Source organism: Neovison vison, chromosome 8 (genome assembly GCF_020171115.1).
Source record: "Neovison vison isolate M4711 chromosome 8, ASM_NN_V1, whole genome shotgun sequence".
NCBI classification, from domain to species: Eukaryota; Metazoa; Chordata; class Mammalia; order Carnivora; family Mustelidae; genus Neogale; species Neogale vison.
In genome coordinates this window covers 71,029,168-71,056,567 of record NC_058098.1, presented here as the reverse complement: position 1 = coordinate 71,056,567, position 27,400 = coordinate 71,029,168, and the positions used below count along the sequence as shown (strand labels likewise).

The 27,400-nt window shown below is 37.6% G+C and overlaps 1 protein-coding gene across 1 annotated transcript in view; it reads right to left on the bottom strand.

The window, feature by feature from the left end:
• The window catches only part of MSH2 (mutS homolog 2), a 74,738-nt gene that overhangs the window by 7,607 nt on the left and 39,731 nt on the right, over positions 1–27,400 (bottom strand). Inside the window, exons 8-12 of the mRNA XM_044263894.1 lie at positions 23,338–23,447; positions 9,818–9,941; positions 7,824–7,974; positions 4,403–4,500; positions 898–1,143 (exon numbers count right to left, since the gene is read on the bottom strand). Coding sequence (XP_044119829.1) covers positions 898–1,143; positions 4,403–4,500; positions 7,824–7,974; positions 9,818–9,941; positions 23,338–23,447 — 729 coding nt within the window. The remainder of the gene's footprint in view (positions 1–897; positions 1,144–4,402; positions 4,501–7,823; positions 7,975–9,817; positions 9,942–23,337; positions 23,448–27,400) is intronic.

Below are 27,400 nucleotides of genomic sequence, written 5' to 3'. Positions count from 1 at the left end.
AGAGAAATGCTCTTTTTCCTTCACACAAACTTACACTGCACTTTTCATTGAGAGGACTATGAAAAATATACCTTACCTGTAATTTGCCTAAAAGAACTACAGATTTTCCCACAGCTCATACAGCTGCCGGCAGGGTAATCTTATGTCATCCAGAAAAACAGTACACACCTAACTGATTAACTAAACACTGTAAATCATTAATAAATGAGGCTATTAGTGAATGAGTTAGTATGGTCTAATCCTTCAAATCACTTAAACTCCATACTAAAGCCCTAAGACACAACCTTACTTAACGCTGCTATGAACAACTTGAAAATCCATTTGGGGAACTGGAATATTATCACTGTTTCCCAAATACATTTGCCCAAAAAGTACCCCCTCCACTTTTGTTGTCTAGAATCTGGTTAACATCTAAAAATACTTCAGCTTGAGACATGCTGCATTAGTCTATGAGCAAACTTTTTTCAAATTTCACAGAAATACAGTCCCATGTCTTTAAAAGAATTGCTACCCTAAGCTGAGGTCATTCCAGCAATCAGTTTTGCTTCACCTTCAATGACCTCACTATTGAAAGGTCTGGCTCAAAGGTAGGCTTTGAGGTTGAAGGGATGTTCACTTTTAAACACACGAAACCTTTGGAACAGAAGTTTCATATAAAGATGACATTTGCTCCTTAAGGCCTTCCCCTCCTTCTAAATCTTCCCTCTAACCCAAAAGTGAACATATCAGTAACTAGGATGAATAACACGTTCTTTTTATAACATCAAGAACTAGGATTCTCTTTATCAGTTTTAAATAATTCCACTCCAACATAAAAAAATGGAATCATTACCCCCCAAAAAGCCCATAAATTACCATAAATTAGGTGTTCTTTTTTTTTTTTTTTTTTTTTTTTACCAGTAATGATGTGGAACATCTGTTTATCTTTTTCAAAGTGAACATCATTAGGTATAAATGCAACTTCATCCTGAACTTCAACACAAGCATGTCTGGACGCTTTCAGTGTAATTCTTCCTTGTCCTTTTTCCAAAATGACCGGACGTACATAGGGAACAGGTGCTCCATTTGACACGTGAGCAAAGCTGACAACAGCATCTAGCTGAGCTAACACATCATTGAGTGTCTGCATTGGTTCTACGTATCCTGTATAAAAACAGAAAATGTGCCAAGGAATACTGAACAAAGAAAATACATATAAGCAGTTATAGAAATAAATTTAACTTCCCTATTTGGGAATTTAAAATCCATTTTCTAATTTATTACTTTTCAAAAAATTAACAGAAGTTTGCCATAACCAAACCTGAACACATAAAGCCTTAACACAGTTAAAATGTATTACTACATCTTCCTCTACTATGAATAGATTTCAAAAATAGAAAGAGTATGATGTCCTCTCTTACCAAAATTCATTAAAACAGAAAACACACAGCTGCTTATCAGAAGATACATGCAAACACCAGGCTGTAATAAAATAATGTCACTATCAAGGCCTGTGCCTGTATAAACCTGACCATACGAGTTGTTTGAGCCCCCCCCCCATCAGTACCACATGCAGTTGAATTTTAGCAAAATTTAGATGCCTAATTGTCACTTAAAATACTTCCAGTGAGATTCTACTCTTCTAGAACATTAAAACTAAAAGCTATTATGTATACTAAAAAACCCCTGATATGTGGCAGGCAATTCAGTCCAAGTAATAAAAATGGTCAAAATTTATAGAATAGATTCTAAAATTTTAATAGCTTGGAGGGGTTAGTGAAACATCCCATATGTTATGTAGAACTATCACACAGGCATCAATGTGTCAAAAGCTTCAAAGGACATTCATGAGAATACTGCATTATTTAAAAAAAAAAGTTAAGAGTTTAATCAAATGGCAGTAAATAGGATTCATCTTTGATTCCCTGCTCCCCATAAAAGTGATATAATGTTTTACAAATAAAAATTAACTTATGAATGGCTGAATACAAGTAATTGTCTTACTGTTTCACCACTTCCAATTTATTCCTGTTTTATCTAACAGGTATTCTTTTTAAAAGAAACAAAAACAAAAACAAAAACAAAAAGAATGGTTCACAAAACCCTTTCATGTAGGAACAAGAATCTGCAAGAATTACTTAAACATTAACAGAGTACTTACTGTAACTACTTTAAAAAAGGAAAACTGAAGCCTCTTAAGGTATTTCTTATCACCTAGCTCTTAGCAGCATCACCTATTCTGGTTTAATAGCAAGATAAAGAACCACAGAAATGATCCATTATATTTTTAAATACAGATAATGTGTATATTAGACCAAGAAAAGGTTTCATTTAAATTCAAGGTAACTCTAGGGGCATCTGGGTGGCTTAGTTGGTTACGTTATGCTCTGATCATCTGGCTCAGGTCATGATCCTGGGGTCTTGGGGCAGGGCCCCACACTGGGCTCCCTGCTCAGTGGAGAGTCTGCTCCCTCTCTCTCAGCCCCTCTTCCCTACTCGTGCTCTATTATTCTCGCTCCAAATAAACAAATAAAACTAAAATAAATAAATAAATAAACGACTAAAGTCAAGGTAACTCTAAATACAAAACACCCTCCATTTAAATGTTTGAAGCTAGCACCTTTTTTAACCTAGAAGGTACTTGATGAATCTGAGTTGATACTATTTCTTTTTGAGGAAGACTCCCAGTTTGAATATATAGTACTTAGAGGGTCCTTAAAAATGCAATCTAGGCATTTTCAACTATAGTTATCTGATACCACCAAGCAAAAAACAGAATATTTACAAAACTCATTCACCTCAACACTAATACATAAAGTGTATTAAAACCCTTTTGGGGTGCCTGAGTGGCTCAGCTGAGCATCAGTTGAGCCCCTGCCTTTGGCTTGGGTCAAGATCTCAGGGTCCTGGGATGGAGCTCCCCATCAGGCTCCCTGCTCAGTGGAGAGTCTGCTTCTTCCTCTCCCTATCCCACTCACATTCTCACAAATAAATAAAATTAAAAAACAAAACAAAACTCCAACCTTTAAGTTTTATGTTTATTTTACTATAAAATTCATAATAGTAAAATAATTAATTCACAGAATTATACAAGCACATAGTTTTTAAATGCATGAATACCTTGGAAATGAGGACATCCTCCTACTTACAATACACACCCCAAGAAATAGGATACCAATATTATGTTATGTCTTATCAAATTTCACCAATTTGTCCTGAGTGTCCCTGATAGCTCTTTCCCACCCCCAACTCCTAGACCTGGATCCATTCAGGACCATCTGCTGATCTGCTCGTTGTGTCTCCTTAAGTCTCCTATAATCTAGAACAGATCATGGCCATTCCGTTTTTGCTACCATGACACAGACATTTTTAAAGAGTACAAGCCTTAAAAAGAATGTCCCACAATCTAAATTTATCTCCCTTTCCCTTCTTGTTAACAATCAGGTTAAACATTTTTGTCAAGAATACCACATGGACAATACTGTGTTCTTCCCTCTACATCACATCAAGGTGCACATAAAAAAGTCATTTGTTCTATTACTGATGATGCCAACTTTGATCACTTGAAGTAGTTCGTTGGTGTATTTTTGGAAGGCACAATAAAAGTTATAGTCAATATACAAGTGATGACAGGCAAAACCTTCCAGTTTAACACATCAGCCCCACCTTATGCTAAACATACATTCATTCTGTGTCAAGGGCAACACCACAGTGTTAAGCAATGCAATCAGTGTCCTCCACTCAAACAGTGTCCTCCAGAAGGAAGTCTAAAAATCTACAAAATGGCATATACAACTCGATAAGGCTTGCTTCATGTATCATGTACCATTTCCTATTTGTTTTTTAGTGATATTTATTTCCAAAACTTAGAGCATAAGCCCAAAAATAATACAAAATTATTAGTGCCTTCAGTCCTTGGTGTTTCTTTTCCTTGTTACACTACAATAAATTTTGTGTTTATACGGGTCTGTTTCTCAGGGTATTCCCACTCAGCCTGCACTAGCTTATCTTTCTGTGTAAGAGTTATTTCCAGTTACTCTTCCCACCACAATACCACACACATTATTTTATAGGTAGCCTAACATAATAAACAGTGTGTTAACATCTTTAAAAAAAAAAAAAAAAAAACACTCTTGAAACATATCTTTTCTATTTTTTTTTTTTTTAAAGATTTTATTTATTTATTTGAGAGAGAGAGACAGTGAGAGAGAGCATGAGCGAGGAGAAGGTCAGAGAGCGAAGCAGACTCCCCATGGAGCTGGGAGCCTGATGTGGGACTCGATCCCGGGACTCCAGGATCACGCCCTGAGCCGAAGGCAGTCGTCCAACCAACTGCGCCACCCAGGCGTCCCCACATATCTTTTCTATTACTAAAAACCAGGTTATGTTAATAACATTTGATGCATTGGTTCTGTTAATTTACCTGAAGAAATATTGACAATTTCTTTAACAATGGCATCCTGGGCTTCCTCGTACTCAGTTTTATTTTTGGTATACTCTTCATTGAGAGAAGTCAGTTTACTGCAAGTCAAGATAATCACATTATTAAAAATATCAAAACATCTACTGAAGTAATATGTTCTACATAAAATATGTCCAGAGCATCTATCCTATAAAGCACCAAAACAATAATTAAAGCGAAAATGTGAGTAGAAAATGGGCAACTCATTAGGGGCAGATGTGGATGGAATTCAGTGTATTAACATTTATGCTGTCTGAAAGAGCCTACTGGCACCAATTCTTGCTGTAACATTTATTCCCGAGTATTGATCTGACCTTTTCTAAAATATTTAAATGGAATTAAGTCTTCATCCTCATTTCAGATAGAGACCATCTTACCCCCCACTTTTTTTTTTTAAAAGATTTTGTCAGAAAGACAGAGAGAGAGAACAAGCAAAGGGAACGGCAGGCAGAGGGAGAAGCAGGCTCCCGTTGAGCAGGGAGTCCAATGGAGGGCCCAATCCCAGGACCCTGGGATCATGACCCAAGCCAAAGGCAGATGCTTAACCAACTGAGCCACCCAGGGGTCCCCATCCCCCCTTTCCAAATTTATACACACACCACACTGTTTCTCTCGTTATTGTAGTATATAGCTGCTTTTGATACTGAAGGCTGTTGAAGTAAGAAAATGTTTTGAAAACAAAATCTTACTGAGTAAAGAAAAAAATGAAAACTATAGGTTGAAATAAAAAATGAGGAAGGGGTCACCTGGGTGGCTCAGTGGGTTGGGCCTCTGTCTTCGGCTTGGGTCATGATCTCAGGGTCCTGGGATCGAGGCCTGCATAGGGCTTCTCTGCTCAGTGGGGAGCTTGCTTCCCCACCCCCTCTGCCTGCCTCTCTACCTACTTGTGATCTCTGTCAAATAAATAAATAAAATCTTTAAAAAAAAAATGAGAAAGGACAAGAATAAAGTAAAGGAAAAATATTCACGGATTCCAAAGGAAGGGAATGAAATAAAAAATAAAAAGACAAGATGGGGGCACAGAGAAGAGATGCATTCATTCTACAGAGGAAGGCACTGACCAAGGCCAACAACTGTAAACTTAATGGATTGGCTGATGGCATAACACATATATTACAGCTCAGAACAGTGCATGGGCAAGCAGCAGCAGCAGCAGCAAGGACTACTAGCAAACAGGCAAACAGAAGGAATTAAAGAAAGTCAAGCAAGAAGCAAAGACATTGTAAAAATGAGACCACAGTGTGAGGAAAGAGCTAACAAGAGATGAAAGTAGATGGGAGGGGACCAGACCCTGCAGGTTACAATAAAGACTGCAGACTTCTCTGGATGACAGACACCGGCAGTTTTAAAGAAGGAAAATTATATGATCAAAGAATCAGATACACAGCAAGATTTAATTTGCAGACAAAAATGAATTAATAAATGAATCTTCTTCAACTTTTAGATTAAATGTGGTCATTCAGCTCAATCTCATTTACTTATAACTAACCCATGATGATTCAAAGATGGTTATAATACCCTAAAAGTTCTGTCTCAGCTAAGCCATTACTGAATATAGTTTGGGCCAGGGATATAGTTTGCTAGAAAGACAACTACTACTAAGTTGGGCAATAGGAGATCTAGCTATGAGTATCAAATGTTACTAGTTATGTAATCCTGGGGAACGGGGAGTTTCAGCCTCTTCATCTAAATAATGAGAAATAAACCTATTTATCTCAGAATTGTTATGAAAAACAAAGCAAACATTGTTTTCATTCCTGGGGTGTCTGAACACCTAGAAATTAATGACTGCACATAATAAACAAAATACTCGCTGAATAAATGGATAAAAGGGGATCATATACACAAAACTACCGGTAAAGTCCTGGGTATATTCAGGATGGGTGGATGTAAGGCCTCCCATAAATTCTAACAGAGTACAGAAGGAAAAAGATTAATGTCCTCACCTCACATCATAGAACATTATTTCAAAATAATTCTTCTTTCACCTATAAATAATTTATTTAAGAAACTTTCTAACATCAGTGAAGGAAAAGAAAAGCTTGTAAAATCTTTTTCAATATGAAACAGGATTTTGAAAAAGCAATAATCTAGTAAGTGGCCTCACTAAAGCTGGTAGGCATCTCCCTATCCTAATTTATATATCCAACTGATATATCAGAATTTTTTAAGTTGATAAATGGTATCAAAGCCTTCTTAGAAAAAGCAAATGTGAAAATAATTATAAACCAGAGATACGATGGGGAACTAATGTTAATAGATATGGAAGTGTAATATAAACTAATATAATCTCATATTGACAAAAGAATGGTGAGACAGATATGTGAAAAAACAATCTTTTTTTATATATTTTTTAAGGGTTTTATTTATATTTGATAAAAAGAAAGCACACACAACCAGGAGGAGTGGCAGGCAGAGGGAGAAGCAGGCTCCCCACTGAACAAGGAGCTCGATGCAGGACTTGATCCCAGCACCCTGGGATCATGACCTGAGCCGAACGCAGACACTTAGCCAACTGGGCCATCCAGGTGCCCAAGAACAATCTTTCTTTTTAATTTTTTAAAAAATTTAATTGAGAGAGTGAGTGGGGAGGGGAAGAGGAGGAGAAAGAGAGAATATCAAGTAGACTCCCTGCTGAGTGGGAATCCTGACTGGGGGCTTGATCTCATGACCCTGGGATCATGATCTGAAAATCAAGATCATAATCCCAAAATCAAGAGCCAGATACTCATTCCCTGAGTCACTCAAGCACCTCGTGAAAGAACAGGTTTTTATTTTTTTAAGATTTATTTGAGAGACAGACAGTAAGCAGGAGAAAGCACAAGCTGGAGAAGGGGCAGAGAGAGAGGCAGAAGAAGACTCCCTGCTGAACAGACAGAGCATGACTCAATCCCAGGATCCCGTGATCATGAAATGAGTAGAAGGCAGCTGCTTAACCGATTGAGCCACCCAAGTGCCCCATGAAAGAACAACCTTAAAAACAGACTGAAAGGGGGCACCTGGATGGCTCAGTCTGTTAAGCATCTGCCTTCAGGTCAGGTCCTTGGATCCCGGGATCAAGGTCCCGTGTCAGGCTCCACACTCACCCCGCTGTTCGTGCTCTTAAATAAATAAAATCTATAAAGATAAAACAAACAAACAAATAAAAAAAGATCCAAACTGTCCCTTCAGTCAATGACGAAAAGAGGAGTTATTTATAACAAGATGTGTTGGAACATGTGATGAGGCTCTTAGAAGAAAATAAAGTTTCATTCTCACCTGATACCTCCTATCAATAAGTAAGGTAAAACTTCCTTAACATAAAACATTCATGTCTCATCAGAGAATAATTTAGTTCCATGGACCTACTGAAGGTTTAACAAAATAATGTAGGCATACAAACCTGTTGGTAAATTTAACACCATTCTTCTGAATGTCCACCGTACTGAAGTTTTTATTGTTACGAAGGACTTTTTCTTCCTTACATGTTACGCGAAAGTAATAACCAAACTGTGCATTGGAATCCAGTTTAATCTGTTTTCCAGGATCCAAACCTTCATTATATGGAAATAAAGACAAAGCATGTCATGGATGCCTACAGCCATCTTTCAATGTAAATGTTTAAAATAATTAACTCTTACTACAAGACAGCACAGTGGAAATTACTATGATGACCTAACCGGGAACTATTCAAGCTTTACTTCACTTAAAAACTACATGAATGAAGGCTATCTATAAAATCCTTGAACTCTGTATGAATGGTAACTTCTGACGTGCAAGTGCTTTCTGGATACGGCCAACCCAAGGCTACAGAACACCGCAGTAGGCTATGTCCAGAGCGTTCACACCATACGGCCCCTGACCCTGAGGAGCTCTGTTCTTTACTTCACTGAAGCATTTCTCTGGAACTAACACAGAGTAGGATTAAAATAAACACACTTTCCAAACAAAAACTTAAGTCTCTCACAATGGAACTCTGTAAAACAAGGACACACAGTTTCTGTTAAATGTAGGAAATTTCACAAAATGAGAAATGATCGATCACCTGGATTTTATTTACCTAAGATTTTTGAGTCTGTTCCCACCCTCTCATTCATCAATGTGATCTTTAGAGTACAAACCAGAAGAAAGAGACCATATTTACAAATTTAATTGCTAAAGCATGGCTATCAAATACTAGTAGTAGCCAGCAACTAAAGACAGACTTCACTGGGCTAAGGAGAGAAGAGATCATAGAAAAAACGTAGAAAGAGCTATGAAATGAGAAGAGTAAAGAAAGGCAAAGATTCTTTACCTGGTTAGTCCATATATGGATTCTCCATGGTAACTCTCTGCAAAATTTTTTGTATATGTAGGTATGGACATATTTCTGGGAAGAGGATTCATCAAATTCTCCAGAAATTTATTAAGAATTACTGCCTGAGGGTTCTACTAATATGCTAAGCTATATTTATTCATTCAACATACATACGAGAGATGCTCAAACAAAAAGGTTCATAAATTCAGAACAAATTAGTGTGAATAATAGGAGACTAACTGGGGAATTAATAATCTAGTATGGGGGACTTGGGCTGCTCAGTTGGTTAAGCATCAGACTCTGGATTTTGGCTCAAGTCATGATCTCAGGGTCCTGAGATCAAGCCCCATGCTAGGCTCTACACTGGGTGAGAAGGAGCCTGCTTAAGATCTTCTCTCTCCTGGGGCGCCTGGGTGGCTCAGTGGGTTAAGGACTCTGCCTTTGGCTCGGGTCGTGGTCCCGGCGTCATGGGATCAAGCCCCACATGGGGCTCTTTGCTTGGCAGGGAGCCTGCTTTCGCCTCTCTCTGCCTGCTTCTCTGCCTACTTGTGATCTCTTGTTCTCTGTTAAATAAATAAATAAATAAAATATTTAAAAAAAAAAAAAAAGATTTTCTCTCTCCTTCTCCCTCTTTCCCTCCCCGAAGTTCCACATGTGTTCTCTCTCTCAAAACAAAACAAAAACTGGTATGGAAGGCAGACATTTAAAAAAAGCTGATGTTACCAACATGCTTACGAATACCAAAGCCAAATCAATGAACTAGCAGAATGACGGTTACAGAGGAGGTGATGTTTAATACAGATCCTATTTCAAGGAAATGATGCAAGGGCCTCTTGGTTGATTTGTCTGGCAGGAAGGTGGGATTATCCTGGGGTTGGAAAGTTACTGAGAGACAAATCTCTCACTAGGTGAGGCTCCAAATGCAAAGCATCCTATATCTCAACTTGTAAGTATCTATAATCTTATTCTGTTGAAGGCAGGCCTGGCACTTTAAGCAAGAAGTGGCAAGATCCACTGTCTTCTAGGCAAGTAATTCTGGCACAAGTGGGGACACTATATAGACAAAAGAATTATTCAAGCCACCAATGAGGCCTTCTTACCTAGATCTCTCGCTGCACTTACTAATGTTGACTGCATCTTCTTTTCTAAGTCATCCATTATTTCTCTTAATTCACTCAGATTGGGATCAAATGAAGGTTTCACAAGGAATTCATGGTTTTCCACCTACAGACAGAACAAAGAATAGCTAAATTTTACAAATGATGTGTAAAGATGGAATAACATTGTGTTTTCTTTTCCTTCATTAAAATTTCACTTGTATTTTGAGTTAAACTTATGTTTTAACTTACTCTGCCATTAAGGAGTTCCCATTTATTAGATGTAAAATTCTGTTTATAAGGAGCTTAGAGGGCGCCTGGGTGGCTCAGTGGGTTAAGCCGCTGCCTTCGGCTTAGGTCATGATCTCAGGGTCCTGGGATCGAGTCCCGCATCGGGCTCCCTGCTCAGCAGGGAGCCTGCTTCCTCCTCTCTCTCTCTGCCTGCCTCTCTGCCTATTTGTGTTCTCTCTCTGTCAAATAAATAAATAAAATCTTAAAAAAAAAAAAAAAAAGAGCTTAGAGCTCTAGACACCCAAAAATTACTTAGATGAAAAAGATGCAGAGCTTATGTCACTAGTAGTATTCAGTATTTTTATTTACACTTCCCCCTAAACAATGTTTAATATGTTCTTCCTGAACATTACTAAAGAATGTTCAATGTTCATAGCCTATAACAGAATGTGTAGTTTTTACCTAAACCAAGGATCCATCTTAGGAACCTCAAAATTATAATTAATTAATTAATTAATTAAAAAGCTACAGAATTTCATTTATTCAAACTGAAAGTTGATCAAAATCTTTCAGGGTAGTGGTGGGGGGGCGCCTGGGTAGTTCAGTCATTTGAGTGTCTGACTCCTGGTTTCGGCTCAGGTCACGATCGCAGTATCCTGGGATCAAGTCTGGCGTCAGGGTCCGTGCTCACAATGAAGTCTGCTTGGGATTCTCTCTCTCCCCCTCCGTCTGCCCCTCCTCCTGCTCCTGCTTTCTGGCTTGTTCTAAAATAAATAAAATCTTAAAAAATAATCTCTCTTAAAGGCTTTATTTCCCTAAATTCTTCTAAGAGTCATCAAAAAATCATAATGAAAGATTTCATTTACAATGGCAAATGTACACACAAAATATTTAGAAACAAAGTCTTACTTTTTTTTTTTTAAAGATTTTATTTCTTTATTTGAGAGAGAGACACACACACACACACAGAGCTTGAGCAGGGGAGAGGAGGCAGAGGAAGAGGGAGAGGGAGAAGCAGACTCCCTGCTCAGTGGGGATCCTAATGCGGGGCTCCATTCCAGAACCCTGGGATCATGACCTGAGCCGAAAGCAGATGCTTAACTGACTGAGCCATCCAGATGCCCCTAGAAACAAAGTCTCAACTATTTAGGACTTTGTTTTTTCAAGATAGATAGATTATTGATTCATTTGACAGAGAGAGAGACAGAGAGACAGAGAGCGTGCGTGCGAGTGCACAGGCAGGCAGAGTGGCAGATAGAGGGAGAGGGAGAAGCAGGCTCCCCGCTGAACAAGGAATCTGGTGTGGAACTCGATCCCAGGACCCCAGGATCATGACCTGAGCCGAAGGCAGACACTTAATCGACTGAGTCATCCAGGTACCCCAACTACTTAGGACTTTTATTAAAAATAACTGCTTACTGCAATACTGAAAACAACTGGTAAGCAAAAAGGTTAACTACGAAAAGAGAAAACCAAACCCGATATTAACATCTACTCATTCCTAAGAGATGGTCCAATAGGAATCCCCTTTTTGAAATAAACTTAGACAAAATTAGGAAAGAATACCTTTTAAAAAAGAACGAAGCATATCCTTACAGACACTAAGAACTATTAAAAAGAATTGGGGGGGGAAACAAGTAAAAATTATTAAAAAAAAAAAAAGAATTAGGGGAGGGAAGCCCGAATGTCCCAAAGCAACCAACTCTCATCTCGGGGATTAAGTTAAAAGCCCCACAGTTGGGTGTGGAGCCCATTTGAAAACAGAAAAAAATAAAACAAACAAACAAAAACCTACTAAAAATAATTATGTAGAAAAGCACAATATAAGAGAGTCAGTTTTCTAAGGGAGATTTTTAAAAAACTTTATAAATGGGATTAATAAGATCTCTTGCCAATTACTCCCCACTTATTCAGAGCACACCTTCTTCACATACCAAACACAAGAATAAAGAATTAAAATTACAAAAAGTCAGCAAGAAAACAAAGAATAAAACATTTATCAAATAACTTTCTAAATTTAAACCGACAAGAGATTTATCATACTAAAATACAAATTTTTGAATAAACCTAACTGAAAAAAATACAAAAAGATCTGTAAAAAGTAGCTATACAAAATGTAAAAATGCAAAGATCAACTTTTTCTTTATAAAGGAACTTGGTCTGCAAGTATCTGAAAAATATCAAGGTCGTTAAATAGACCAATATAAAAACACACAATTCACAGAAGAGAAAGTAAGTAGTAAACTAACCCACAGGAAAATGTTTAAACTCAACGATAAAAGATATGAATATTTAAGTAACTTAAGAGACTATTCTACAGCTATTTTATTTTTTTAAAGGAAAAGAAATCCTACCACCAGATACTAATGAGGCTACAGTGAAATTAGTATACTCATTCACTTCCGGTGAGAATCTAAGTTGTTATAACCTTAAAAAAAAGGCGGTATGAGACAAGATTCAGAGATATTTGTTATACTCTTTGACACAAAAATTCTACTCCAAGGAATTCAACCTCAGGAATAATGCAACAGTTGCAAAACAACAAGGGATGAATAAGGTCTCTGTAGATTTATCTGTTACAGCAAAACCCACAAATGATAAACATTTGCACAACGATACATCATTAATATTACACATTTGATTCAAACAGTGAAGATGATGTAGAAAAAAAACCTAAGACTTACAATAGTTTCAAGAAAAAATAATGCTACACTGGTGGGCTAATACTGCTTAAGAATTTGCCTCTTCCAGTGAACTTAAGGGAGGCAGAGCCATGTCAAGCTCTTAGCCTTGCCCCATCTTCCAGAAGTCTTCTGGTGAACTGACAAAACCCTGAGAATACTCACTAATAATCTAAATCTGGAGAAGAAAGCAGAACTGGTATCCTTCCATTTTCCATTCTCAGGAGGGGGAATGACCTCTAATTGTCTGTCCAACTACATCAACCACCTATCACCAGAAACACACACACACTCATTACATCAGACTATACACAGGAGATGGAGAAAAAGAAATCCAGGCTTGGAACTCCAAAATGGGATAATGAAATTAAGAAACAAGGTAAAAGAACAAAGAAAGGAAATTAGGTCATTTAAATAAGAATAAACACAATACACCAAAGAAGAGAAAAGATACAGCTGGATCAAATTACCTGTAGTACAAATACTATATATTATAAGCATTTTTTTCAAATAAATACACAGTTGAGTTAAAAAAAAAAAAAAAAAAAAACTAGAGGTGAGAGCCCCTGCAAAGTAAAGGGTTGCCAGCATAAACCCAGGTTACAAGGCCATTTTTAATAGCCATCTGTAGGGGGCACATGGATGGTTCAATAGGTTAAGCATCTGACTCCTGGTTTTGGGTCCAGGTCAAGATCGCCATCAGGGCCCCTTGCTGTGGGGCTCCATGCTCAGCAGGGAGTCTACTTCTCTCCCTCCCTCTGCCCTTTCCTACCCCTTGCTCGCATTCATTCTCTCAAATAAATAAATAAATAAACCTTAAAAAAAAAAAAAAAAAAAAAAAGAAATCCTCTATCAGGCTGAGCCCCTAAGAGAGGGAAGAAAAAGACGAAATTTCCTCCCTGACAAAAAGTTGGCTTTCACTGGGGTTGGGATTTCAAATGTCTATTTTTGTTGGCAGTGGAAAAGCCTGCTGATTGTTGTCATTTCTACTATCCTCTCCTTCTACAGATAGATCTGACCACTTCTTACAGGATATGTAACTACTAAGAACAAAGACTCCATCTCCAGCATCCCTTGCAGCTAGGTGTGGGGATAGGACTAAATTCTGGCCAAGAGAACAATGAGCAGAAATGCTGTGTACCATTTCCATAATGTGCCCTCCTCTTTCCCTTTTGTCTTCTCCTGCTTGCTGCAATAAAGATAAGGTAGTAAGCTGATGTGTACCTTGTCAGGCAATACCCGAAGGATTCTGTTCTGGAGCAAAAGAGGAGGCGGCAGATCACAGAGACAGCAAGGCTATCCTGACAGCCTCTGCTGCTTCGCTCACACTGCTCTGACAGAAAAGTAAGCCCATATTCTTGCTTATGCCACCATTATTTTATTTGGGGCTTCTTTTTTAGCAGCTAAATCTTTGCTCCAACAAATCCAAAAAGCTCCAGGCTGATAAATTAAAAGTGTTCCTGGCTTATGGGGTGCTGGGGTGGCTCAGTCAGCTCAGGTCATGATCTCGAACCCGCATCAGGCTTCATGCTCCTCTCTCCCTCTGCCGCTCCCCTTATCCACATAATCTCTTGCTTTTTCTCTCTACATAAATACACAAAATTTTTAAAAAACAAACAAACAAAAAACAACAAAAACAAAAGTGTTCCTGGCTTACATTGCGGATATATGGCAAGGGCAAATTTTATCTGAGGGAGGGGGAGGATGTAAGATTTGCATAGACAGAACCGAGATAGGTGCAAATTCAAAATCTAAATATACGTAACAGACAAGGAAAGAAGCCACCAACAATAACAGTCAAAAAAAAAGACTCAGCAGAAACAAGGGGTAGATTTAAACCAAGAAATTTTAGATATGGAATATTAAGTATATTAAAATATTTGAAGTAATAGAGAATGGAACACATGAGCAAAGAACAAAATGCTACTTAAAAATAAAAGGACTAGACAGAGTTAGAAATGAACAAAGTAACTTTTATAAATAAAAAATACAGTCATTGAAAAAGAAAGCCCTATGGACTGGTTAAACATATCAGCGCTAAAGACACTCAATGAAGTGGAACATCTGAAGTAATCACAAAGAGAGCAGCACAGACGCATGGCAGAAAAAGAATGTGAAAGTCTAACATATGTCCGATCACAATTCTAGGAGAAGAGAATGAAGAACACAACATTTAAAGAGATAATGATTGATAATTTTCCAGAACAGATAAAAGATACAAATTCTCTGATTAAGAAAACATAGCAAATCCAAATAGAAAAAAGAAGTCCACTTCCGGACTCAGAGCAATAAAAGCAATCAGTATCTGGAACCAAGACTTCCCAACAATAATAATTCAAGCCAAAGAACGGCACAATACAATCTTACAGATACTAAGGAAAAATAACTATCTGGAATCATACACCCACTAAAATCTCCTTCAAGAGCATAGAGACCTTTTCAAACAAACAAAACCTAACTAAACAGACTGACAATAGAAGAACTCCTGAAGAATACTCAGGAAGAAGAAATGAATAGCAAAGAAATTAGTAAGCATATGGGCAAATCTAAACTTAACACTGACTATATAGAATAGAAATCTAAAGGGGTAAAAAACACAGGACTAAAATACCAGCCCATAATGAAGAAATGTAATCTGATCTCAGATATCCTAAGACCCTATTATTTTGGGAGATAAGTGAGAAGATACTGATAGACTTGATTTTGATAAGACATGTATACACATTTTGTAAAAATTTGCGAATAATTTACAAACCAGTGGAGGTATGATAGGATGGGGAGAATAGGAAAGGGAAAATGGATTTTTAAAAACCCAATCGATGGGGCACCTGGGTGGCTCAGTGGGTTAAAGCCTCTGCCTTCAGCTCAGGTCATGGTCTCAGGGTCCTGGGCTGGAGCCCCGCATGGGGCTCTCTGCTCAGCGGGGAGCCTGCTTCCTCCTCTCTCTCTCTCTCTCTGCCTGCCTCTCTACCTACTTGTGATCTCTGCCTGTCAAATAAATAAATAAAATCTTAAAAAACCCAAAAAACAAAAAACCAGTCGATATATAAGAAAGACAGAACGAGTAAGGGGAACCAGAAAGAATAGGAATCACATAGTAATGGGATAGAAATAAATCCAAATTGTCACTTAAATAAAGATTATCAGGGCGCCTGGGTGGCTCAGTGGGTTAAGCCACTGCCTTCGGCTCAGGTCATGATCTCAGGGTCCTGGGATCGAGTCCCGCATCGGGCTCTCTGCTCAGCAGGGAGCCTGCTTCCTCCTCTCTCTCTCTCTGCCTGCCTCTCTGCCTACTTGTAATCTCTCTCTGTCAAATAAATAAATAAATAATCTTAAAAAAAAAAAAGAAAAGATTATCAAAATTTAAAATAAATAAAATCCAGCTATAAGCTCTGTTACTATAAAGACTCACAAAGGATGGAAAACTACACACCATGTAAAAAACTAAAAAGAAGAACTCTGGGATATCCCTCTTACTATCAGACAAAAAAACCAAACAAAAACAAAACCAAAACACAACAACAACTAAGGCAAAAAGCATCACTAAGGACACGGTCTCTAAAGAATGACGAAGGCTCAGTTCACCACAAAGAAAAATATAGCTGTGTGTTGAGAAACGTATAAAGCAATAATGGACTGAACCAGAGAAAGAAATCCAAACTTCTCTCAATAACTCAGTAGATCAATGATTAGCAAGCATACAGACAATGTGAACAGAACTAAAGCTTTATCTAATCTAATGGACACACAGAAAATTCTGCAACCAAAATTAGGGAGCATGCATGATCCTCAAGTACACAGAGAACATTTATGAAACTGGGATGTACCAAGCTTAGAAATTAAATACACACACACACACACATTTCTAAACAAATGGTAAAGGAATAAAATTCTGACAAGTGAGTAAGAGATTGTACCTTTAAAAACCTGCAAGATACATTCAGCTAAAGCAACACAAAAAGAAAAGTATAATCTTAAATGCTTACTGAAAAAGAAAAGGCTGGAAAAATAGTGAGCACTCAATTAAACAGGTAAAAAAAATAGGTGGATAAATATACATAAGAATATTAATGAAATAAAATAAGAATATATAATGAAATAAAAAGCAAAGATACAAAAGAGGATTTAAAAAAGTCACAAACTGAGTCTCTAAAAAAAATACATACTATGGAAAGGAGGCACAAATTATATTAAAAATAAGCAGGAACGGGTGCCTGGGTGGCTCAGTGGGTTATCTCTCTGGCTTCGGCTCAGGTCATGATCTCAGGGTCCTTGGATCGAGCCCCAGAGCCCCGCATAGGGCTCTCTGCTTGGCAGGGAGCCTGCTTCCCCCACCTCTGCCTACTTGTAATGGATCTCTGTCTTTGTCTCTCTCTCTCTCTCTCAAATAAATAAATAAATCTTAAAAGTGGGGGGAGGGCAGGGAATATTTCAGCAAATACAGCAGTGTTTTTTAAAAAATAATAAACATCACTATGAACAACATGAGGCAAGTGGAAAATGTGAAGTACGTGTTTCTCAGAACAAGGGTCTAGTATCCAAAATATAGACAGAAGTCTTACAACTCATCAACAAAAAGACAACCCAACTGTAAAATGAGCAAAGAATCTGGATAGAAATTTCTCCAAAGACAGATGAATAAATGGCCATCAAACATATGAAAACAGGCCCAACATCATTAGCCTCCAGGGTAATGCAAATCAAAACCATAACGAAATACCACTTCACATCCACCAAAATGGCTATCAAGACAATGCCCAAAAAACAAATATGGTGGCTCATCAGTTGGTTAAGCAGCCGCTCAGGTCATCATCTCTGGGTCCTAGGATCAAGCCCTTTGTTGGGTTCTGCGCTCAGGATTTCTCTCCCCCTCCCTCTGACTGCAAGACCCCACAAGTGCCACCTCTCTCACTTTCTCTCTAAAATAAATAAATCTTTTTAAAAAAAAAAATAAATAATTATTAGTAACAATGTGAAGAAACTGGAAACCTCCTATATTGCTTGTGGCAATGTTAAATGGTGCAGACACTTAGAAAAACAATCTGGTAATTCCTCAAAAAGTTAAACATAAAATTACTACATGACATGGCAATTCTATTCCTAAATAAATACCTAAAAGAACTGGAAACAGGTACTCAAATACCTGTATATCACTGTTCATAAAAGCCCCAATCATAACAGCCAAGAGTCAGAAACAACCTAAAGGTCCACCAACAAACAAAAGCAGAAACAGACCCATAAATACAAAAGAACTGGTAACTGCCAGAAAGCAGGGGGATGGGAGTACGAGCAAGACCAGCAGGGGGAGTGGGAGGTACCAGCTTTCCATTATGGAATGAGTAAGTTACAGGAATGAAACATGCAGCTCAATGGTACTGTAGGAGCATTGTGCATTGAGCAAATAGCATTACATGCTGACTTCTCCATGTCGTACACTGAAACTAATATTAACATAGTGTGCCAACTACACTATAATCAAAAAATGAAAAATAAAAAATAGGAAACAAAAAATGTCAACATGTATTTAGAGATAATTCTAGGTGGGAGAATATGAGTACTTCCTTTTTTAATATTTCTTTTTCATTTCCAAGAACAAAAACACTGAAGCATTTATATACTGCAGTACCTTTATAGCTTACATACACTCACACAATGATATAGCTGTATTAAGATCATGCAACTATGGCTTTTTAAAAACTATTTCAATTTTTGGTCCCAGTATTGTCAGTAAAGATTTATCGAACATTACTTCTTTTCCAGTAATAGAGAAAATGTCAGTTAATAAGTATATACAAAAATTAATATTGAAAGGTAAAGTGCTCAAATATGGTGTAGAAAGATTTTTAAAAATTTAATGTATCTCACTGAATCACCCAATCTAACTGAACCTATTTTTTGGTGAAAATTCATTGCCTTTTTGAACCTTGTCCTGGGGCAGCATAGATCTACATTTCTATTTACTTCAGAAATAGAAAATTTTTTCCATAAGATTTATGGAAAGCAGACATAAAAGCACCTGTAGCATTACATACAAAACTAAGCCTAGGAAAAAAGGCAAATTAACCCAACCATACATGTAAATTACTGCTCCCTTCGTCACTTAAGCTCCTAAGTGCACAGCTGGAAAACATGAGTAAAGCTTTCAGAAATCATACATGAAATGATTGCTCTCCTCTGAGATCTGTTCAAAGTAGTTCTGAGTCATATAATTTAAATGTATAAATTCATTAAAAATATCTACAATGACAGTGGAAGGGTTGAATTCACTTTATAACCCAAGGTAAGTTTAAAGGTTTATAACAGAATAAAGAAGATACTGTATTAGGCTGATTCCCTAGAGAATCTAGAGCAGGTTATAACTAGGAATCATAGTTATTTAAAAGTTAGCCTCACACTATAAAACATGAAAACCTTTAGTTACAGGACAGTATCTTAGTAGACATGGCTGACTGTCTACACCCCAGTGACTCCCCTTCTTCCCCCTTTCCAGTAGTGCTCTCTCATTTGTCTATCTCCAAAAGAGGGATACCAACCACCCACTAGTTGTCTTAGGCCCACATCATGGCCACAATCACGGCTTAAATGGCCCCATAAAGGCAACTTGCAGGGATCTTGCTTGGAATGTTGCATGAATTGCTACTGATAGGCAGCCAACCTAGGAGCAAAGAGGAACCAGCAAGAGTTAAACTGAAATTCAAATCACGAAGATAGAAAAGATCGAGAAATTAGGTCCTCTGGATGGTGTCATTGAGCTGCTGGATTAAGCAACTCTAAATTAAAGCTAACCCTATTTCTAGACTTCTAATTTCATACACCAGGGTATACTGAGATTCAAGTTATGTGCAAAATAAACAGTCCTAACTGATACTGAGTTTAACCTCAAACAGTCTTGTGGGGGTGGGGTAGGATCCACAATTCATATCTTATTGACAGAATAGTTAATGTTGATGAGGGGTCCAGAATATGTCATAATGGCATAAAAATTACTCCAAGATGAAAGCATCCGAGAAAAGACTTTGTTTTTGAACACTCTTATCTCCCTAAAAGCAGAAACTCCCCAAAGAACTGTTGTTGTAAATCCCCTCTGAGGGAATTTCACAACCAAGGAAGTCAAAATTATCATAAATCACTCCTAAAAGTCATTTGTTTTCCCCTTAGTGCTCTTTTTCCTCCTCTGCTATTCCCCAAGCAACGTATATAAGCCCCAAATTCTAACAGCCTCTTGAGTCACATTTTTCTGTGAACTCAAAAATCTGACCTCTTGCTAATCTATCAGTTTAATTAGCAGAGCTCCAAACAATGAACAGAAGAGAACAGAAAAAAAGTTTTTCTTCCCCTACAAAGAACTTAATGTTCTACTTTCAGATTAAGAAATCAAGGTTTGGGGCACCTGGGTGTCTCGGTGGGTTAAAGCCTCTGCCTTCAGCTCAGGTCATGATCCCAGGGTCCTGGGATCCAGCCCCCGCACTGGGCGCTCTGCTCAGCAGGGAGCCTGCTTCCCTCCCTTTCTCTGCCTGCCTCTCTGCCTACTTGTGATATCTGTCAAATAAATAAATAAAATCTTAAAAAAAAAAAAAAAGGAAAGAAAGAAATCAAGGTTTGTTAAAATTTTAAGTGACAGCAATGAAATTACGACAAATAACCTCTTCTTTTCCAGTCTATATCCATATAATTGCACTGCCTGCCTTCCTAAAATCCACTCTTCCCAGACACAAAATCTTACAACACTCTAATGTTGAGAATTAACACTACTATTTTACGGTCACAGTATAGTTTAGTTTAAAAGATATATGTCAAGTATTTCAGATCAAAGTAAAAAATCTTAACCCACAATAAGGAAAGTTAGTATATTTGGAGGTGGAGGAAGCAGACCAGACTGCCAACATTGTCCATCTGAAGAGGGAAGAATGGTCAACTTTTGCCTCTATACTTCTTCGTATCATTTTGTTTCACTTGTACCAATAGTAGGTGTTAACCTTTACAAGCAGAAAAGCTTCAAATAAAGAAAACACTTTAAAGATTCAATTCTGGCATTTTGGTACATCATCATTTTGGCTTATCTGCTGCCAGTATGTATCCCAAGGGCTGGATGTATGCAGTCAAAATACTGCAGGATTTCTGAAAATAAATAAATTGAAAAAAAAAAAAAAAATACTGCAGGACAGGAGGGAAGGCAGGCCGGAAGGTGGGAAAGGAGTAAATCAAAAAGCATAATATGAAGTCAAAGTATCCAACCTTTTATCATTCTGTACTTTCTGTAATTATCATAGGAGTGGCTAATATCTTAGATATGATGCAAACAATCTGCTTACTGCAGAGGACAGCTTTTAATGTCCCAGAGCAGGAGAGGGAGAAGAGAGGTCCTATTAGGCAGGGTCTCTGCATCTATTGGGCAGGATATGAATGTGATGACCCAGATAAAAAGGAGACGCATGGGGTCTTCAACAGAATATCTGTTGAATATTTACATAGGGGGCTATAAATTTTTTTTTTTTCCAAAAGATTCTACTTATCCATTTGACAGACAAAGATTGCAAGTAGGCAGAGAGGCAGGCAGAGAGAAAGAGGAGGAAGCAGGCTCCCTGCCGAGCAGAGAGCCCGATGCGGGACTAGATCCCAGGTCGGGGCTATAAATTTTAAAAAACTCTTCAACGTTCTCAATTTATACACACCAACTTCTGGCCAGATAATGCCCAGTGACTGCCCAAGACCGTAGTACTTGCAGCAGGCTGCAAATTGGTAAAAAGAAATCACAAGCTCATTCTCACTTTGAAAAATGATTGCATTTCTAATTTATTAGGAGTAATTTATTTATAAATTCTCAAAGTGTGGTTGCCAGACAAGCAGCAGCATCTGGGTACATGTGAGAAATGCAAATTCTCTAGCTTCACCCCAGACTGAACGATTCTCATTCTAGGGATGGAGCTCAGCAATCTTAGTTTTAACAAGCCCACCAGGTGGTGCAGATACATGTTTTATGTTCGAGACCCACAATATTAAAGCATGGCAACTTTTAGAAGAATAAAGTTGGCCACAAAAGGCAAAAATCAACTGCAGCATTTCAGGAAAGTTAAGCTGTGGAGATAATGGAACGCTCTGATTCTTGCCTTCCTACCTCCCTATTTTAGACAGTTTTTATTAACCACCAAGAACTATACCTTTACATGCTTTCACCTAAAGAATGTTTACAGAAGCATCTGGGTAGCTCAGTCAGTTAAGCATCTGCCTCCTGGTTTCAGCTCAGGGTCCTCAGTGAGGAGTGTGCTTGTCCCTTCCCTTCAAATAAATAAATAAAAACTTGAAAAAATAAAGACCATTTACAAATATCCAACTCTGCCCCATCACAGGTAACGTCACATCCTCAGCTCCTGATGGCAGTGGTGGTTCCAGTATCACATGTCTGTGAGCATCATTTCTGCCCCTCCCCCGCTTATCTGAAAGTTGTATACCTAAAATCATTCCATTAATAGCAACATGACAGAAGTAACAATGCTAAAATGCAAGTTTTCCCAAATGAGAGCTGAACAATGCAAGTTTTCTGGCTGCTTGAAGCTATCACTGACAAAACAGTACCAGGAGAGGAAAGGATCTATACTTACATATACATATGCAAGGACTTCTAAATCCAAAGAGCACACAATAAATGAGGCTTAAATTGTTTTAACCCTGGGGTAACAATCCAGTGAAACCAAAATAAATCAACGTACCATAGGGCAAACTAACTCAAATCCAGTTATTAAGAATGCAAAGAATCTAACAATTAGCAAACCAAACTATTACCTTAATACAAATAATGTGAGAGCCCGTATTTTCTGTATGATCATTTTTGACAGAAAATTTAGTGTAGAAAATTTTAAAGATATTATTTTTAAAGTCACAAAATTGAAAAACATTACATTTAATGGTCCCATATTAAATGTGTTCTATAAACAAACTTTTGACAGTAAAATTTACCATTCCATAAACTTCACTTTCAAATTAACTTTCATACAAGGATATTTTTAGCTATTTCAGAAACTATTCCCATTTTGTATTTATATATAAAATTACTGCTTAACATTGTTAAAAACCTGAGGATATAGATCGCTTCTTACACCCTAAATGCTCTTCTCGCCTAACAAGAAATTTGGAACTAAATAGTATTTAGAGAATGGTTAACTTTTTAGTTATATCAGCAACTTTTTAGGAAATACACACATATTTTAACCTCTTCCCCCAAAGACTTTCCTACATGAAAAATAAACAAAGGAGAAGTTGCATTCTCATGTGTTCCACATTTACCTTTATCTTCGTCTCTTTTCCAGTGACTACAATTTTCCTTCTCTTTTGCAATTAAAACATAACTCAGCTTGCATATGTGGACTCTTGTACTTGTGAGATTTCCTTTAACCAGGCCAGTCATTTCCTATTAATCTTTATTCATCCACTAAAACAACTGTTATTTTTTAAAAAGCAACAAACTCGCCCATCACTTAATCTTATGTCCATGGTCTCAAAGGTGCCTCACAAAAATACCAAAATCAAATACTAAAGAAAAAAAAACTCTGAAAAGTTTTCTGTCACTCATTTCAAAAATACTTTGCTGCTTGAATTCAAGAGTAGATTACATACCTGATCCATATCTAAAGTTGTTTCTATCATTTCCTGAAATTTGGAGAAATCAGAACGAAGATCAATAAGAGGAGTGACAAAAATGGCCAACAATAAACTCTGGTGTTTTCCTAAAAGAGAGCAAAAAATAGTAAATAAAATTCATCTCAGATAACAACCAGCATTTGATCCAAAAAAAAGTGCAGCCGGTCTCCAAGTTACTATTTACTCCTGTATTTTAATTGAAATGTGTTTAATATTTATTTTATAGGAAGGGAGATCATCTGGCACGCAATGCTTCCTAATAAAACACTGCCTCCCCTGCCTGTCTGTAATCTCCTTCATAAGGAGCACTAGAGATGCAGAAACATGAAATTAATTACAACTAAATGAACTGTATTTCTCTGCAGATTTAATAACCCAAAGTCAAAGTCATTAAAATAAAATGCCTCTAACTTACCCTATCCCTAATTTCCACTAATAATACAGTGTTCGAATTAACAGAGGTTAAATCAAGCCAACTATTTACACTGGCACTTTACTTGATGTTATTTAAGAGCACAAGCTGCGGAATTATATGAGAACGAGTAAGTGAAGCAACAGAGTCTACAGTGTGAAAGGCATGAGGTACAGACCTGGGTGCCAATCCCAACTCTGCTACCTACTGGCTCTGTGAATCTGGAGCACGATACTCTGAGCCCCTTTCCCTTGTCAACAGGAATAATGATAACAGCGACCCAGGAGAGGAATAAGTAAGATAACTCTACATTAACACTTAATATAATATGCTTGACAATTAACAGGAGCTCAGCTATGGTTACCATGTATTGTTACTGGTTACATTGCAAGGATTTTTTTTTTCTGACCTCCAATGAAATCTTTTACAAGAATTCTGCAAGTGATCTCTAGCCTACTGCATTTTGCTCCAAAGCAAGAGTTTCTTCTCTTTTCTAGAAGGAGCAATAGCTCTTGATTGAGAAAACGATGAAAAACTATGAAGTCAGCAATATTACTGCAAGAATTCATCTTTTATTAATCACAACAGCATCTACACATATTTAGAAAATAGTACATATGTGTGAAACATTATTTAGACAGTCTATAAACAACACTTTGCCCACATAGTGTCTGTTGTGCTTCAACGCCTGGTTCTTTATTCTGAATGAACTAGCTCACACATTATTGGTAAATAGGAGAATGATGGAAGCAAGGTGAGGAGGTGGCACTGGTTCACAAATAATTTTTTCCTAGCCCACTAATGTTTTTAAGTGATCAAGGGCAAGCTTTCAGAGTAAACTTAGCCATATATGAAGACCTTGGAGTAATTAGCCCAATGGCCAGTGTACTCACCACTATGCTAAGATACCAAGAAAAGCAGAGTAGAGATGAAAAGAACAAAAACATCTGGTGTTTAAAAGAATTTTTTTTTCAAACTAAATTCTGTACCCTGGTTCAGATGTTTAACTTTCATGAAACTGACCTTTTTTAGAAGCAAACAGCCTTACAAGGCATCTCAAAGGAGGAACAAGAACCCAAGACTTTAGGGCTGCATGCAAAGAATCACCTGATGCTCATGCTAGGTACAAAGCAATGAAAATGAATGCAGGCTACTGTTCTATTAAAATTTGCTAATGCTTTTGCTAGTAATCATTTCAAAATTTTCATGTATTTTGAGGTCTACCTAAACTCCCCCTTTTTTTCCCTGTAAGTTCTGTTATGTTTTCCAGCATACAACATTGAAGAAAGTAAGTTTGCTAAGAATAAACACGTGGTATTTTTACAGAAATACCTGTACAACTTCAAAACCTGTCATCCTCAGAGTTAAGAGGCCCCTTCTGAGTTCACCTACTCCTTATCCTGCAAACTCTCACTAAAGTCTAGAATTCCTTCCACTATCTATAATTTGTACTGAGCCCCAGCTGCCAATATCCAATTGGGTTTTTCCCCCCAAATGGTTATGGTTTTTTAAATTAAAAATAATAGAGATGTAATTCACATACCAAACAATTCTCCATTTTATTTTTTTATTACTATTTTTTTTAAAGATTTAATTCATTTATTTGGCAGAGAGATCACAAGTAGGCAGAGGCAGGCAGAGAGAGGAGGGGAAGCAGGTTCACCACTGAGCTGAGAGGAGAGCCCGATGCAGGGCTCGACCCCAGGACCCCGAGACCATGACCTGAGCTGCAGGCAGAGGCTTAACCCACTGAGCCATCCAGGTGCCCCACAACTCTCCATTTTAAAATATACAATCCAATGGTTTTTAATTTATTGACAGATTTGTGAAACCACCACCACAATCAATTTTCAAACACTCACTGCTCCTGAAGAGAAAGGGAAACCTGTACCCGTCAGCAGTAACTTACCATTACCCTCCAACCTTCTGCCACTCCTCCAAGTCCAGGCAACCACTCTCTGTATTATAGATTTGCCTATTCGCATATTCCACGTAAACGGATCATATGATACTGTGACTGCCTTTTTTTACTTAGCATAATGTTTTCAAGGTTCATCCTTGTGGCACCATGCATCAGTACTCCATTCCCTTTTATTGATGAATATACTGCATTATACAGATACAGCACATTTTATTTATCCATACATCAAGTGAGCGACACCAACTGGTTTTTTATAGACTTCATTTTTTCACTAGTTATCACAGCCTAGAAAGCCCTACAGTCTTTACTAGTGTCTTAACACAAGGACTAGACTCTTAAATTCAAAGTACTACATAAACACAGAAAAGAAACATTTTCTCTAACCTCTAACCAGAATGTGACATCTCCTTCCATTATTAATGTGTGCAATAAACCACAGTGGTATTCCCAGTACCTACGTCTTTGTCATCGAACAAAATCCCAGATATATTTTCATATCATTATTACAGTTTTGGAGATGATTTTAAGTATCATTTAAACTCATTATTAGTTTGGGTTATTTTTAAAGATTTTATTTATTTATTTGACAGACAGAGACACAAGTAGGCTGAGAGGCAGGCAGAGAGAGAAAGGGAAGCAGGCTCCCTGCTTTGCAGAGAGCCCTATGCGGGGCTCGATCCCAGGACCCTGGGATCATGACCTGAGCCGAAGGCAGAGGCTTTAACTCACTGAGCCACCCAGGTGCCCCTAAACTCATTATTAGTTTGAAACTTAAGACCTTAGTAGAACTTTACTCAGAATCATGTTATTTAATGCATTAAGAAAGAGGATGTATTTATCAAGTTTGTTTTTGATTTTGACAAGCGTGTTTCAATATACTTGGCTGCCTCTACGAGTCTGTATTATTTTATGCATTTAAAAACACTATTCTGAAGAGGGTTCATAGGTTTTTTAGGGTCCACAGCACACAGAAAGTTAAAAACCTCAAATAGGCCTTACCTCTCTGGCCTCTATTCCTAACATGGCCCTTATTCTCTATCTCTGTGCTTGATCACTCTAACCTTCCCTTGCTCCTTCAACAAGTCAAGCCTTAAGCACTTGCACTAGCTGGTTCCACTAGCCTCCCCCCAGATCTTAAACAACTGGCTCCTTATCATCATTCAAGCTGTGGAACTCAGGTAGCAATTCTAGAAAGACCATCCTTGACCAACAGTTTGAGTGTCTCCCTGGCCCCAGCCAAGTCACTCTATCATATCAATATATTCTACTTCTTTTACTATACTTATCACCACTTGAAAGTCTTGTTCACTGATGTTTATTGTCTGTCTCCCCCTATCCTTCTAGTATTGCTGACCCTCCATAAAAACAGGGACATTATCTGTCACATCTACTGTTGTACCTCCTAGAACGATGCCCGGAACAAATGAACTAGCTGTTGAACGAATAACTTATTGAAGGAAGCAATCACGGGACTGGTGAAGCAATCACTGGTCATTAGTTTTGATACACACCACGCTCACGTAGCAAGCATACCAAATATGACACAAGGAAATAACTGTTAGCTTCTTAGGTGCATCAAAATATGAAATGTCCAAGTAATGAAATAATTAAAATTTCTGTAGGAACGCCATTCACTGTCAAGCACTAAAAGATATATAACTTCTCAAAATTGCTGACAGCATACACAAAAATAAACTTGAAATGGA